This window comes from Arachis hypogaea, chromosome 16 (assembly GCF_003086295.3).
Source record: "Arachis hypogaea cultivar Tifrunner chromosome 16, arahy.Tifrunner.gnm2.J5K5, whole genome shotgun sequence".
Classification (NCBI taxonomy): Eukaryota; Viridiplantae; Streptophyta; class Magnoliopsida; order Fabales; family Fabaceae; genus Arachis; species Arachis hypogaea.
Genome location: NC_092051.1, coordinates 48,130,324 through 48,146,663, shown reverse-complemented (window position 1 = coordinate 48,146,663; position 16,340 = coordinate 48,130,324). Strand labels below are relative to the sequence as shown.

Here is a 16,340-nt window from a genome sequence, read left to right as displayed (position 1 = left end):
CTTATATATAGCATTACATGATGTAGTTAAGCTGACAACATTTCATCAAGGAGGAACATTAAAACTTTAAAAGCTACCCTAAATAATTTTTTTATGAGAATAATGGGAATTTTTAACTAAACCTGCATACAATATATAAATGATATATGATGCTTGAGTTAGAGAACACACAGCCTGTGAGTCTTGAGCTTAAATTATATGGTTGCATTCAAACCATAATTTCATTTCTGTGTGTTACATTTCTTTTTATTTTGATGTTCTTTCCTTTGCTTTAATCTATATGTCCAATTATAGAATATAGAATAGATACATACCAAGAGAATGATTGAGGCCATCATTTGATTTTAGCTCACTCACCCCAATTAGCCTACCTTTTACATCACCCTTGTTAACCCCCTTGAGCCTTTTAAAACCCCTTTATTCTATTTAGCCAAATTACTAGCCTTAAGCAGAAAAACAAAAGAAAATCCCAAGTGAATCCTTGGTTAGCTTAAGATAGAAAATCATGAATAGAGTTAAATGTGGGAAACCTTTTGGGAACATGGATGATAGAAACAAAAGATAGAGAAGTAAAAAGGAATAAAATAAAATTTGGGAAGCATGCTCATGAGAAAATCTAAGTGATTCAATTACCATGTGCATTAAAAAAATTATTTTTCAGCATCTAAATAAAAGGGGATACAAAAAGAAATTCCCAATGAAAACAATGCACATGGAATAAAAATAAAAAGTGAAACATGAGCATATAACAATAAGTGGGAAATTATGGGAAATTAGGTAAAGAAATTTTATTTTACTAGATATGTATGTTAGGTGAGATCTTAGTCTAATTAAGGATTCACTTATTAGCTCACTTAACCTTATACATATATCCTTACCTTTACCTTGGCCCCATTACAAGCTCAATTAAAGACCTCATGACTTCTTGGTATGACTATATTCTAAAATTGTTGATTGGTTAGATGAAGAACAAAGCTATAGAAATTAAGAATAAAAAGAAAAATAGAGTGAATAAACCCAATAAACACTGAGTGACTAGAGAGTAAAACACAAAATCCAGTGAGGGTTCAATAACTCATCAACATATATCTGTACTTAATTTACTAATTGTTTTGGCAAGTTTGTACAATGTTTTCTTTCCCATCTCATTTGCTAAAATGCTTTATTATTAAGGGTTGGCTATATATATATACATAACTCCTTGGGAATGTGAATTAACTTGGCTACATGAAAGCTTTATATATGAGTGAATAAATTAGAGTTGCATGATGCATCATTCATTTAGGTAGTTGCATTTAAATTAGGATTGCATTGCATGACATTCCATCACTTTAACCTTAATTATTTACCTTAGATTTATCATGAGGACATGCTAGTGTTTAAGTGTGGGGAGGTTGATAAACCCATATTTCATGAGTTCTTTTGTGCTTAATTTGAGTGATTTATACAATCCTTCACCTACTTATTCACATTAATTGCAAGGTTTTACTTTTCCTTCCTTATTATGTGATGTAAATGAAAAACATGTTTCCTAAGCTTTAAAATTAATTAATTTAATTACCTTTATTTCCATTCGATGTCGTGATTAGTGTGTTGAGTAGTTTCAGATTTTCTAAGGCAGAATGACTTAAAGAATGGAAAAGGAAACATACTAAAATGAAAGGAGAAAGCAAAACGGATCTTTAAGGAAACTAGTATCCACGCGATCGCATGGACGACGCGATCGCGTGCCAAGCACGAATCAGCAGCGATGCGGCCGCATGACTGACGCGACCGCGCGCTTTAAGTAGAACGCACATGACGCGGTCGCATGACTGACGCGACCGCGTGGCAAGGAAAAGCTCCAAATGACGCGACCGTGTGACCCACGCGGACGCGTGACAGAGGCCACGCATCAGAATTTACAGAATACGCCCCCAGCGAATTCTGAAGCCCTTTTTAGCCCAGATCCAAGTACAGACAGCATAGACCAGAGGTTATAAAGTGTGGGAATGCATCCATTCAAAGAGAGCTCGCATATTTTACTTCTCAATGATTTAGATTTAGTTAAGAGGGAGATCTTCTCTCTCTCTTTTAGGATTTAGGATTTCTTCTTGTTTTAAGAGTAACTCTGGATCCCAGGTTTAATGTTCTTTTATTTTAGTTTTACTTGTATTTATTTATTCCAACATTTGAATTGATTATTATAATTTGATTTAAGAATTCTTCCATGTTACACACTGTTATTTGAATTAATGATAATTGAGGTATTTTCAGTTCATGATTGTTCTCTTCGAATTAAGTTACCATTGCTTCCCATCTAAGGATATTTTTATTATTCCAGCAATTTTACTTTTTCCCCTTTTGGTTCTGGTTAAGAATTCAGTAACTCAACAGTTATTAAACTCAACATAATTGATAATCGTTATCTTGCTAATTGAGCTGAACTTAAGTAATCCCAACCTTTTCTAAGGAAATAAATAGGATTCAAAGGCCAGATTAATTAGTCCCTTGACTTTCCTTTGCCTTAGTGAAGATTGACCAAGTGGAGTTTAGATTCAACTTTCATTATAGTTGAGAGAGATAACTACGTTGAACCTCCGACTTCTCTTACCTTGCCAAAAGTCTGCTTTACAGTATTTATTTATTTTAATTTCCATTTACTTTACTTGTCATTTAAATTACTTGCTTCTCATCTTCTAAACCCTGATTACAACTTTTATAGCCAATAATAAGAACATACTGCCTCGCAGTTCCTTGAGAAGACGACCCGAGGTTTGAATACTCGGTTAACAATTTCTAAATGGGTTTGTTACTTGTGACACCCAAAACGTTTGTATGAAAAGACTTTTGAAGGTTTAGAAACTATACTTGCAACGAGGATTTATCCGCAAATTTCTAGACCACGCAAAAATTCTCTCATCAAAATGGCGCCGTTGCCGGGGAACTGCTAACGTGTGCCTTATTATTGGTTATTGTAAATACTTTTCTATTGCTTGTTTATTTATTTTTGTTTTTTTTCCTTTTTATCTTTATTTGCTACTATGAACTCTCACCCCTCTCGCTTTGAGTTTGGTTCTAATGTTGTTAAAGGAAATAGAAGTTACAGCAGGAATGTGTACCAAGGTCAGACCAATCAAGGATGGATGGAACCAAGAGGATCTAATCAACCCTTTTGGCAGCAACACCCTCCGAGATATCCTGGACAAAGACCATTCTACAGTGCATACCCAGCTGAAAGACATGGTGGACAACCTTGTAACTACTAACAAGCCCCACCCCGTGCATATAAACCATCCCTTCAACATAACCTCGAACCACAACACTCACAAGCTTCTCTTCACCATTCGCCACCATATGATCCTTCCTTACCCCAATACCAATCCAATCAACCCCAATCACCACCACTTTCCTTTGTATCATGTCCAAGTCCAGCAACCCGAGAAGCAGAGGATCGCCTAAGGGAAATAGTAATTAAATTTCAAACAACCATTAAACAACTGGAGAAAGCAATGATTCAATGGGCTTCTAGGCGCTCAAATACACAAGGATTAGCTACAGCCCCATGTGAACAGCTCAATGAAGAGCAGAGCATGAAGGAATTGCCAGAAACTCCAGTGGACAAGACAGAGCATGAATTTGTACTAGAACAATTAGAAGAAGCTGTCATTGTTCAAGAAGAAGAGTTGGTTGAAGACCTAGGAGATGCTGAACTTCCATGGGAATCCAGAATTGAGGAAAACTCCGTCCAGGATGCTACAGTTGATGTTAAGGAGGATATTTCTCCAAGGCAGATCGTTTATGAAGAATTAGACGGAATAATCCAAGAAACAAATTCCTTTGATGATGATAGTCACAAGTCTAGCTCTCTGGGTGATGAACTTGCATCCGCAAGTGAATTCTCTGAGATCGAAGAATCTTCCCCAAGCGAATATGAAGATGATGCAGAGGTAGATTTCTCTCAACCTCCAATCTATGACTCAAGTGATGAGGAAGACACAGAAGACTTTGACCAGGACACAGATACAATTGAAGATCTTTGCAAAGAAGTGGAGGAATTCACAAAAGAGCACAAGGAAACGGAACTTGTAGAACCACCAGAAACACCTATCCCAAGGCCATTACCACCTAATACAAGCTTCAAGTGGGTACAATCCTTAACTTATAACTTTACTTATTCACTTGAATATGGTTTGCTTGAAACAGATGGCCAGCTTAGAGCTCTCTGCGGCTTTAAGAGTAAGAGGGAAATGGCTCGTACTCAGAGCTGGTGCACAAGGTTCAATAAGGTTCCACGCTTCACCTCGAAGTACAAGGATTGGTATCATGCTAAATGGCATGGATCACGGAGAACGTTTGGTCACCACGGTGAGATTCTACTTTTTAACCCGAATGGAAACATGCAGATCAAAACGGAGGCGGATTTAAAAGCAAGGCTTGGAATCCTGGACTCTATCCCGACATTCGTCATCCCGAGAGCCTAACAATACATTTGAAGCTGTTTAGAAGCTTTGCATGCCTAGTTTGGGACCCCAGAGGCTATTGGCATTCCAAGCACTGGTGGAGATTTTTAGACGAATTTAAACATAAGCCACCATAACAGGATACTCCTCCAATGTCCAACTTAAGGACTTTAACTAAAAGTGCTAGGTGGGAGACAACCCACCAAGGTATGGTCGCATCTTTTTCAATTTATTTCTTGTTAAATGCTTTCATTTTTCCTTTTTCATTTTAATTTAGTAAACCTGGAATCATGCATAACATTCATGTTAATCTTTGCATTCTGCATTTTTCATGCATATATAAAAAAAAAAGAGGGTGCACGACGCGACCGCATGCCCCATGCGATCGCGTCATATTGCGAAAAACACCACCCGCGCGACCGCGTGACCCACGCGGCCGCGTGATATATATATCGGCGTAAGGATCCAACGAACAGAAAGTTAGGCTGGAATCGTGCGGCCCTTGTGCATTTCGCACAAATTGGCCCACGCGATTGCATGCCCCATGCGATCGCGTCACTTGCACAATACTAATCCCACGCGACCGCGTGAGTGGCGCGATCGCGTCGCATGGATTGCACATCACCCCAAAAGGAGACAGAGAGTTGCACTAAAACGGCGCTGGATTCGTGCGTTTAGCACAAATTCTAGCGACGCGATCGCGCGACCCACGCGATCGCGTCACCCTTCTTTTCCCCCCTCATGCGATCGCGCGCCCCACGCGATCGCGTCACTCCCATTTTCACCCCAACCACGCGACCGCGTGCCCCACGCGGCCGCATGGATTCGAAAATATAACCCCCCAGCCCGCGAACCCTATCAGTCGCGAAGCCCCCCACCCCCAACCCTCTTCTCCCTCTCTGCTCCCTCTCCCTCCAACCACCACCCAGCACCACCCAGCCGCCATCGCCGGCCACCCAAACGCCGCCGCCACCCTGGACACAGCCGCCGCAACCCCCTTCTCTCCCTTCTTCTCCCTTCTTCCTCTCTCCTCCCCTCTCCACCACTGCCTCCGCGACCACCGTCCCCCACCTCCGGCCATCCATCCGCACCCCCCTCTCTCTGCCACCCACCCGCCCCCCTTCTTCTATCACTAACCCAAAACCCTCGCCGCCACTGCCCCCATTAGCCGCCACCGCGACACCGTGCCCTGCCACCGCGCCGGACGCCGCCGCAGCCACCTTCTGCCCCGTTCCACCCCTTCCGCCTACTAGGTTCCGCAAAACGCAACCCCCTTTTATCCGTTCGTCATTTTTCTGTACTTTTTTCCGTTTCTGTTCATCATTAGGATAGATAGATATGCATTATGTAGTGGATTTTTAGGTTGTTAGGTAGCTTAGGCTGTGGTTAGTGGATCTAGGTCTGTTTACTTGCACTGTTGCTGTTTATGTTTTATCATAACTGCAATTTTGCTGTTCCTGTGACCTCGTTTATATGTTGTGATTTCTTGCAATTTCTGCTTGTTACTCTAAAATTTTCCTGTTTCTTTACATTACTGGTAACTGCAGCATGTTTTTAATTCATATGAACTGCTATGATTGCTGTTTATTTTCCGGGATAATCCAATTTTAGCCGGAATGCTGCCCAAATTTTTTTTAAATTTTTTTCATTCATATTTTGGTTTGGCATTTCTGAACTCTATTTTACTCTGCTTTACCCAAACCATTTCATGAATGCTATGGCAGACATTCTTATCCTCTTTGATTTCCTGGTTCATAAATCGTATTTGTGATTCACTGATTCCAATTTTTGCTTTCTCTATTTCTATTCGAATCAGCATCACCCTGTTTTCCTTGTTCGATTATGAGTACTTCTATTCTTACCTGTGAATCCGTGTTATATGGAATTTTTCTATGCCACTTACTTTAACCCGCACTTTACTAACTCTCTAATTTTAATTTACTAATTTCTTTTTCAAATTCTAACCATACTACCCCTTTTAATCTCTTTTCTGATTATTTTCCCTTTCCTCTAACTTTCTGACCATGGCATATTGATTATTTTTCCGTTTAACACAAATTCAATCACATTTCAATTACTCATTTTCCTTATTCTATTTCTCCCTTGCTGCTTTGAGTTTCCTTTGTTTAATTGCCTATTTTCTTTCCCATTTTATCCATATCCTATTTTTTTGTTTTTCAGGATGTCTGCCTCACAGAGGAAAGGCAAAGGCAAAGCTACTGGCAAGCGCAAGAGAGGAGATTCCTCCCAGTCCATCATTGCTCTAATGCATGATTTTTCATGGCGGGAGAAGAACTTCACACAGCAGGAGAAAGCTGACCAGCTGCTCCCTGCAAATGATCCTATCAAATTTTCAAACCGGTACTGTGAACTGAAGTACCCGGCTTTTGCAAACTCCAGAAATCTATACCTAGAACGAACTCTGAAGATTCTAGAAGCCCTCCAGCAGTACACCACTGAGCAAATCAAGCAAAAGGGCTGGTTCTTTCTGGAAAGGACACTGACAGAGGTCAATTCATCTTGGGTACGGGAATTCTACTGCAACTACTATCTCACTACCCTAGATGCAGTGCACCTGAGAGGAAAACAAATTCTGGTCACTGAAGAGGCCTTAGAGGACATTCTCTGGCTCCCAGCCAAGTCCGATCAGCCTGATGGTTATTCAAAGGCTGAGGAGGACATGCGCCAGATGCAGTTTGATTGGGATGCCGTCAAGGCACGGATAGCTCTCGACCCGACAGTCCCTTGGGAGATAGGTCAGGACACCACCATGAGGAGAGATCAAAAGAGCATACTTAAACGATGAGGCTCGGTTATGGCATCAGATCCTGAGTAATTATGTGATGCCGAGTACTCACGAGACGGAGATCCCGGCTACTATGATCACCCTCCTTTGGTGTGTGCTGGAGGGTAAGGACCTTTATTTGCCACATTTCATTCGGCACTATATGGCCAGGGTCCACGTCCGAGGCACCCTCCCCTTTCCATATCTAGTTACACAGCTTGGCCGTGGAGCTGACGTGCAATGGGAGGATGCCGATGAGAGACCACCAGCGGCGGATTGCAGGAAGATTATTCTGCACAGCCGGAACTTCTTAGCCCTGGGCCACAGACCACCACCATTCACTACTGCTGATGCGACAGCCCCACCGTCTGCTGGACCCTCTTCCTCCACTGCTGCACCACCTACCCCTGCTACCACCTCTGCACCTCCACCTGCCACAGAGCCCGTCTATCATCTGGTGCACCGCTTGTTTCGACGACTTGACCAGATGGAGTGTCGCAACAAGCAGCGCTATGAGCACCTAAAGCTGATGATACGATCCGGTGACATCCCCTCCGAGTCCGACACACCGTCCGAGGCATCTGAGGAGGAGGCGGATGTGCCCGAGGCAGAGACCCATCCCCAGGAGGCAGCGCTAGCCGCACCACAGGCAGCGGTCCCACATCAGATTGAGGCTGCGGATCTTGAGATCCCGATCCAATCAGTACCTCCTCCACAGCAGCCAGACCCTCAGCCCACCACCACCACTGAGACTCCAGCTACCATCCCTCCCAGTGATGACACTCCTTCACACCCGGCTTGATTGAGCATCGAGGACGATGCTTTCTTTTAAGTGTGGGGAGGTCGCCATCTCTGGCGTTTATTTTGGTGAACCACTACATACTTTTTCTTTTATTTTGGATATTTTCTGTATTTTTCTCTTTTTCCTTTACTGTTATTTTCTGAGTACTTATACATTGCTTTTATGTATTTTTACTCTATTTTCTGCATTTTGCATATTTAGTTCATATTTTAGCCATTTAGTTTATTTTAGTTATTTAGTTTAGTTTGCAATTCTGATTTATTAGTGGATTAACTAGTATAGCTTACCCCTTTTAGCATAAGATAGTATAGTTTAAAATTGAAAAATATAAAAAGGAAGTAAGCTAGGAAATTGAACATATCAGATTTAAATCCACAAACCTTATATGTAGCATTACATGATGTAGTTAAGCTGACAACATTTCATCAAGGAGGAACATTAAAACTTTAAAAGCTACCCTAAATAATTTTTTTATGAGAATAATGGGAATTTTTAACTAAACCTGCATACAATATATAAATGATATATGATGCTTGAGTTAGAGAACACACAGCCTGTGAGTCTTGAGCTTAAATTATATGGTTGCATTCAAACCATAATTTCATTTCTGTGTGTTACATTTCTTTTTATTTTGATGTTCTTTCCTTTGCTTTAATCTATATGTCCAATTATAGAATATAGAATAGATACATACCAAGAGAATGATTGAGGCCATCATTTGATTTTAGCTCACTCACCCCAAATTAGCCTACCTTTTACATCACCCTTGTTAACCCCCTTGAGCCTTTTAAAACCCCTTTATTCTATTTAGCCAAATTACTAGCCTTAAGCAGAAAAACAAAAGAAAATCCCAAGTGAATCCTTGGTTAGCTTAAGATAGAAAATCATGAATAGAGTTAAATGTGGGAAACCTTTTGGGAACATGGATGATAGAAACAAAAGATAGAGAAGTAAAAAGGAATAAAATAAAATTTGGGAAGCATGCTCATGAGAAAATCTAAGTGATTCAATTACCATGTGCATTAAAAAAAATTATTTTTCAGCATCTAAATAAAAGGGGATACAAAAAGAAATTCCCCAATGAAAACAATGCACATGGAATAAAAATAAAAAGTGAAACATGAGCATATAACAATAAGTGGGAAATTATGGGAAATTAGGTAAAGAAATTTTATTTTACTAGATATGTATGTTAGGTGAGATCTTAGTCTAATTAAGGATTCACTTATTAGCTCACTTAACCTTATATATATATCCTTACCTTTACCTTGGCCCCATTACAAGCTCAATTAAAGACCTCATGACTTCTTGGTATGACTATATTCTAAAATTGTTGATTGGTTAGATGAAGAACAAAGCTATAGAAATTAAGAATAAAAAGAAAAATAGAGTGAATAAACCCAATAAACACTGAGTGACTAGAGAGTAAAACACAAAATCCAGTGAGGGTTCAATAACTCATCAACATATATCTGTACTTAATTTACTAATTGTTTTGCAAGTTTGTACAATGTTTTCTTTCCCATCTCATTTGCTAAAATGCTTTATTATTTAAGGGTTGGCTATATATATATATATATACATAACTCCTTGGGAATGTGAATTAACTTGGCTACATGAAAGCTTTATATATGAGTGAATAAATTAGAGTTGCATGATGCATCATTCATTTAGGTAGTTGCATTTAAATTAGGATTGCATTGCATGACATTCCATCACTTTAACCTTAATTATTTACCTTAGATTTATCATGAGGACATGCTAGTGTTTAAGTGTGGGGAGGTTGATAAACCCATATTTCATGAGTTCTTTTGTGCTTAATTTGAGTGATTTATACAATCCTTCACCTACTTATTCACATTAATTGCAAGGTTTTACTTTTCCTTCCTTATTATGTGATGTAAATGAAAAACATGTTTCCTAAGCTTTAAAATTAATTAATTTAATTACCTTTATTTCCATTCGATGCCGTGATTAGTGTGTTGAGTAGTTTCAGATTTTCTAAGGCAGAATGACTTAAAGAATGGAAAAGTAAACATACTAAAATGAAAGGAGAAAGCAAAACGGAGCTTTAAAGAAACTAGTATCCACGCGATCGCATGGACGACGCGATCGCGTGCCAAGCACGAATCAGCAGCGACGCGGTAGCATGACTGACGTGACCGCGCGCTTTAAGCAGAATGCACATGACGCAGTCGCATGACTGACGCGACCGCGTGGCAAGGAAAAGCTCCAAATGACGCGACCGCGTGACCCACGCGGACGCGTGACAGAGGCCACGCATCAGAATTTACAGAATACGCCCCCAGCAAATTCTGAAGCCCTTTTTGTCCCAGATCCAAATACAGACAGCATAGACCAGAAGTTATAAAGTGTGGGAATGCATCCATTCAAAGAGAGCTCGCATATTTTACTTCTCAATGATTTAGATTTAGTTAAGAGGGAGATCTTCTCTCTCTCTTTTAGGATTTAGGATTTCTTCTTGTTTTAAGAGTAACACTGGATCCCAGGTTTAATGTTCTTTTATTTTAGTTTTACTTGTATTTATTTATTCCAACATTTGAATTGATTATTATAATTTGATTTAAGAATTCTTCCATGTTACAGACTGTTATTTGAATTAATGATAATTGAGGTATTTTTAGTTCATGATTGTTCTCTTTGAATTAAGTTACCATTGCTTCCCATCTAAGGATATTTTTATTATTTCAGCAATTTTACTTTTTCCCCTTTTGGTTTTGGTTAAGAATTCAGTAACTCAACAGTTATTAAACTCAACATAATTGATAATCGTTATCTTGCTAATTGAGCTGAACTTAAGTAATCCCAACCTTTTCTTAGGAAATAAATAGGATTCAAAGGCCATATTGATTAGTCCCTTGACTTTCCTTTGCCTTAGTGAAGATTAACCATGTGGAGTTTAGATTCAACTTTCATTATAGTTGAGAGAGATAACTACGTTGAACCTCCGACTTCTCTTACCTTGCCAAAAGTCTGCTTTACCGTATTTATTTATTTTAATTGCCATTTACTTTACTTGTCACTTAAATTACTTGCTTCTCATCTTCTAAACCCCGATTAGAACCTTTATAGCCAATAATAAGAACATACTGCCTCGTAGTTCCTTGAGAAGACGACCCGAGGTTTGAATACTCGGTTAACAATTTCTAAAGGGGTTTGTTACTTGTGACACCCAAAACGTTTGTATGAAAGGACTTTTGAAGGTTTAGAAACTATACTTGCAACGAGGATTTATCTGCAAATTTCTAGACCACGCAAAAATCCTCTCATCACTGGCCCGCAAACGGTTTAGGCCAGGCCGTAACAGTACCCCCAATGTGCCATCAATGATCATGAAGGTGGTTGGTGGCATGTTATCTCTTATTTCGTGTGTTGTCACCAGGTCGGCCACCCGTGGAGGGGACGTGCCTCTTGCGCGCGGGTCTGTTTGTTGCTGAGGTGACCGTTTGTCGCCTCATTTCCTCGCGCGGAGCATTAAATGCTCATAATGGGTTAAAAACTCCGCGCGCAAAGACTATTTTGCCCCTAGGCCTTTCGCGCTTCTTGAGTGGCAGTTTTAAACAGTTTTGCATTTGTTCTCCTCTCATATCCTCACTCCAACCATCTCCATCATCTTCTCCTTCTGAGTTCCCAGAGTATCATTTCTGTATTCTTGCACAGTCGCTCTTCTTCCTCCTCTTTCGAATCTTCGTAATCGGTCCAGGTAAGCATTCTCTTCGTTCTTTGCTTTGTGTTTATTTTATTGTTCTTCTGCATGCATGCTGTTTGCTTGATTTGTATGATAGATGGCCTTTTAGTGTCAAGTAGGTACGTTAGGGGGGTTACCATTCCAGGATAGGCTTTTGTTTGGATTTTGCTTTTAGACATGCTTGATCTTAGCTGTTGAATAGGACAAATATAGTTTCTGGGCTTTTTCCGGACTCCCGACCTCATAGACTAACGGAGTGGTACCCCACTGTAGGTATGCCTCGCGTCGTTTCATGGGCCTCTCCCTCCGCCGCGAATTACGACCCCTACACCTGGGTGACTTCCGACGTGAAGGAGTCACCGAAACAGATGGGCGAGGAGGAGCTAACGGAGTTCCGCCAAGGCGAGTACTTGTGCGGAGGGACAGACGAGGAAGCCAATTATGACGTCTTTGTTCCTGCCCCCAATGAACGACTATATGAACTTAACTTCCATTCCCCTCGGGTCCCCAACTGGATCTGGTTTTATAAGTCCATGTTCACCCAAGTGGGGGTTCGTATCCCATTTTCTGCTTTTCAAATGGCGTTCCTTAATCGGATCTCCGTGGCGCCGTCGTAATTGCATCCGAACAGTTGGGCTTCTATCCGCTGTTTTGAGATGGTATGTGAATATTTGGAGTTGCCGACGTCTGTTGATGTCTTCCTCTTTTTCTTCAACCTCACGAATCCTTCGAAGGAGGGGAAAGCGAGGAAAGGGTTCATGTCCTTCCGATCTGCCCAGGGTCAGAGGATTTTTGGCTTGTTCGAGGACTCTTATCATGGGTTTAAAGACAAGTATTTCAAGGTGCGTCTGGTCAGAGGTCGTCACCCCTTTTGGCTGTCGTTAGAAGGGGAACGCCTCATCCCGACGTACTAGAGCTTTGGGGCAAGATCCAATACTTTTATTAAGGTGACTTATAAGGGGATGTCCGTTGTGGACAAAAAGGTTGCCGATGTATTGTTGGTTATTTTTGGAAAGAATCATGTGAACCCCCACCTTTTGATGGGTGACCGGGAGGTCGCCAGGAACTATATCTGTGAGTTATTTTGCCTTTTATTTTTTGCGTTGCTATTGCCTTACTTGGTTATGCCAGTTACACGACTAACTTGCTTATTTGTTTGTTGCAGTGGATATGTCTGCCTCAGTGACAGGGCTTGAGGACTTGTATAAGACTTTCTTGGCGGACAACGATGAGGAGGAAGCTGAGAAGGTTGACAGAAAACCAGAGGACCCTCCTGAGAATAAGGATCAGGCGATGCCATCACCCCGTGACACCGGGACGTCGGATAAAAACTCTGACGGGGCGCGCGTTTCTCCTATTCGTGAGGAAACGGCCGGCCCCGAGCACTCGACCTCCACTCAGCAAGAGGATGATGATTTGAAGCTTATCCACACCCCCAAAAGGTAGAGGGCATCCTCTAGTCCTGAAGGGGTTCTCACCGTAATAGAGCGAAACTTCGACGTTGGGACCTTCATAGATTTGTAGCTGCTTCCCGGCATAGAGGATCACTTCCTTGGCACCGAGCTTGCGGGGCAGGCGAGGTGGATGTATCGTACCCTCCTCCGCGGGGCCGCAATAGCTCGAAAGGCTGAATTCGAGTTGTCGGGAATGCAGTCGCTACGCAGGAAGCTCGAATCCGCTGTCAAGGCCAATAATGAATTCAAAGCTCAAGTTGAAATGCTTCAGGAGCAGCTGTCCGAGACGGGGAAAAAGCTTAAGGCTACTGAGGAGAAAGCTGCGTCTGCCGAGGAGAAGCTGAAGGCCTCCAATGACACCGTGTCCCGTTTAACTGAGCGGGAGATGACTCTGGAAAGCCAGCTTAATGCCGCGCAAGGTCGGGTGGTGGCTTTGGAGAAAGAACGTGACGTGGCCGTTTCATTGGCTAAGGCCGCTCAATTTGAGGTTGAGGAGCTCAAGAAGAAACATAAGGTGACTAGAGAGCAGGGAAAGAATGCAATCTTCATGACTGAGGAGGCCCTTAAGGCCCAGGTGAAGATCGTGGCTCCCGACTTTGACACGTCGGCAATTGGGGTTTTCAAGACAATCAAGGATGGCAAGATTGTTGATATGCCAAAGAAATGAGCTCTTGTACCTTACGCTTTTTTATGGATTTGTGGTTTTGTTGTAGAACTTGTGAAGTTTACTTTGTTATACTTTAAGAGTCGCTTGGTTAGCTTGTGATTATCATCTTCTTTGCTTGTCTGGTAGCATTTTCGTTTTGTTTCGTTATCGTTTTGTCAATGTGAGCTTTCCGCTCGTTTTTATTTACCGTCGCTTTGGTAATTCGGCGAAGCCATGTCGTGGCCTTGCTATCGTTGTAGCCATTTTTGTGGCTTTAATTTAGGTGGCTCCCGGGGTGATCAGTCCTGGGATGCCGTATCGTGGTTCAGTTTAATACGTTGTGGAACTTCTTGTCTTGTGATGTGTAAGTAGGAAAAAAAGAAAAAAGAATAATAGAGAGGTAATTTTTTGACAAGTAAACACTAATCAGTAATTAAACAAGTCTATTACCATAGCGGGTACAAAGGTAAATGATTAAGCTCGTTAGATCGCCTGGCCGGCGCGCTTAAGCTAGGAGTAAAACCTTCTCATGTTACCTGCATTCCAAGTTCTCGGGATCTCCCTTCCATCGAGCTTCTCCAGTTTGTATGCGCCCTTGCCGATCACTTCTTTGACTCTGTAGGGGCCTTCCCAGTTCGCCGCCAGTTTACCTTCTCCTTGGGTCGGTAGTTTGATGTCGTTACGCCGTAGGACAAGGTCGTTTTGCTCAAATTCCCTCTTAAGTACTTTAGAGTTGTAGCACAAGGCCATTCTTTGCTTTAGTGCTATTTTTGACAAATGGGCCACCTCCCTAGCCTCATCTACCAGGTCTTTTTCTACCGCTTCCTCTACTCCCTTCAGAAGTAATCGTGGGCTCAGCTCGCCGATCTCTACGGGTATCATTGCGTCCACCCCGTACATCAGGCGGAAAGGAGTTTCCCCTGTGGATGATTGCTCGGTTGTTCGGTAGGACCAGAGGACCGAGGCAAGTTCGTCAGCCCATGCACCTTTTTTGCTGTCCAGCCGCTTTTTGAGGCCCAGCAAGACGACCTTATTTGCGGCCTCAACTTGACCGTTTGTCTGCGGGTGCTCTACTGAGGAGAATTTCTGCTTTATACCCAGGCCGGTGAGGAACTCCACGAATTTCTTTTCGGTAAACTGTGTCCCGTCGTCAGAGATGACGACTTCTGGGATGCCGAATCGAGTTATCACCTGCCTCCACATGAACTTTCGACAATTGGCTGAGGATATGCTTGCCAGTGGTTCAGCCTCTATCTATTTGGTGTAGTAGTCGACAGTGACTATGAGGTATTTAACTTGTCCCGGGCCGACCGAAAAGGGTCCTAGTAGGTCGACTCCCCATTGTGCGGAAGGTCGAGAGGACGTCAGTAGGTTTAGTTCGGTCGCCGGTGCTTTGTGGAAGTTGGCGTTCTCTTGGCACTTGACACATTTCTTTACGAACTCTTTCGAGTCGACCATCATCGACAGCCGGTAATATCCAGCTCGGATGAGCTTTCTTGCTAGGGCTTTGCCCCCGATGTGGTGACCACAGCATCCCTCGTGGACTTCTCTGAGTACGTAGTCCGTTTGGTCGGGATGAAGGCATTTCAGTAAAGGCTGGCTAAGTCCCTTTTTAAATGGTTGGCCTTGTATGATCGCATATCTGGCTGCCTCCCTTCTCAGCACTTTAGCTTCCTTCTCGTCCTCAGGGAGTTTGCCGTTTTCCAGGAAGTTAGTGATGGGGTCCATCCATGAGGGGCCTATCTTTGTCAGGTGGAGGGCGACTGCCAGTTCCTTTATCATTCCTTGAATGAGGGATCTGTTGCCGACTCCTGGTTTCGTGCTCGCTAGCTTAGATAGGAGGTCTGCCCGTGTGTTCCTTTCCCTTGGAACGTGTTGGACTGTGACCTCTTCGAACTGTTTGGCCAGCTCTTTGACCTTCTCCAAATACTTTTGCAGCAGCGAGTCCCTGGCTTGGTAGCTTCTGTTCACTTGCGAGGTAACGACCTGTGAGTCACTGAACACTTCCAACCTCGTAGCCACGACTTCCCGAGCTAAGATCAAGCCGCCCAGAAGGGCCTCGTATTCCGCTTGGTTGTTTGATACGGGAAAATTGAACTTGATTGATTGTTCGTATATGAACCCGGCAGGGCTTTCCAGGATGATTCCTGCGCCTCCCGACGTTTGGTTGGAGGCTCCGTCCACATGGAGCTTCCACCATGTGCACGCTTCCTCGGTCGGGTTTCCTGTTACTTCCACCAGGAAGTCTGCCATTGCTTGTGCCTTAATCGCATGTCGAGGCTCATATCTCAAATCGTATTGAGATAGCTCGATGGCCCAGGTCATCATCCTTCCTACTAAATCGGGTTTTTGGAGCACTTGACAAATTTCCTGGTCCGTTCTCACGACTAGGGCTGGAAGTGAGCCGAGCTAAGCCGAGCCAGACAAAGCTCAAGCTCGGCTCACAAAAATTGAGCTTGGCTCACAGCTCGGCTCATTAACAATCGAGCTTATTTCTTAAGC

The 16,340-nt window shown here is 42.5% G+C and overlaps 1 protein-coding gene across 1 annotated transcript; it reads right to left on the bottom strand.

Annotated features, from left to right (window-relative positions):
- Positions 1-14,348: 14,348 nt before the first annotated feature.
- On the bottom strand, positions 14,349-16,163 carry LOC140180121 (uncharacterized). Its single transcript, XM_072220517.1, has 2 exons — positions 15,396-16,163; positions 14,349-15,092 (listed from the first exon to the last, which is right to left on the bottom strand). Exons 1-2 carry the CDS (start codon positions 16,161-16,163, stop codon positions 14,349-14,351), a joined length of 1,512 nt encoding a protein of 503 aa, XP_072076618.1.
- Between the last annotated feature and the right edge of the window lie 177 nt (positions 16,164-16,340).

Excerpts from the sequence above, each read along its gene's own strand:
- LOC140180121 (XM_072220517.1), bottom strand. The coding sequence starts at position 16,163 with ATGACCTGGGCCATCGAGCTATCTCAATACGATTTGAGATATGAGCCT. Across the intron at positions 15,093-15,395 it reads ATCCCGACCAAACGGACTAC|ATAGAGGCTGAACCACTGGC; the intron begins GTACTCAGAGAA and ends TACACCAAATAG.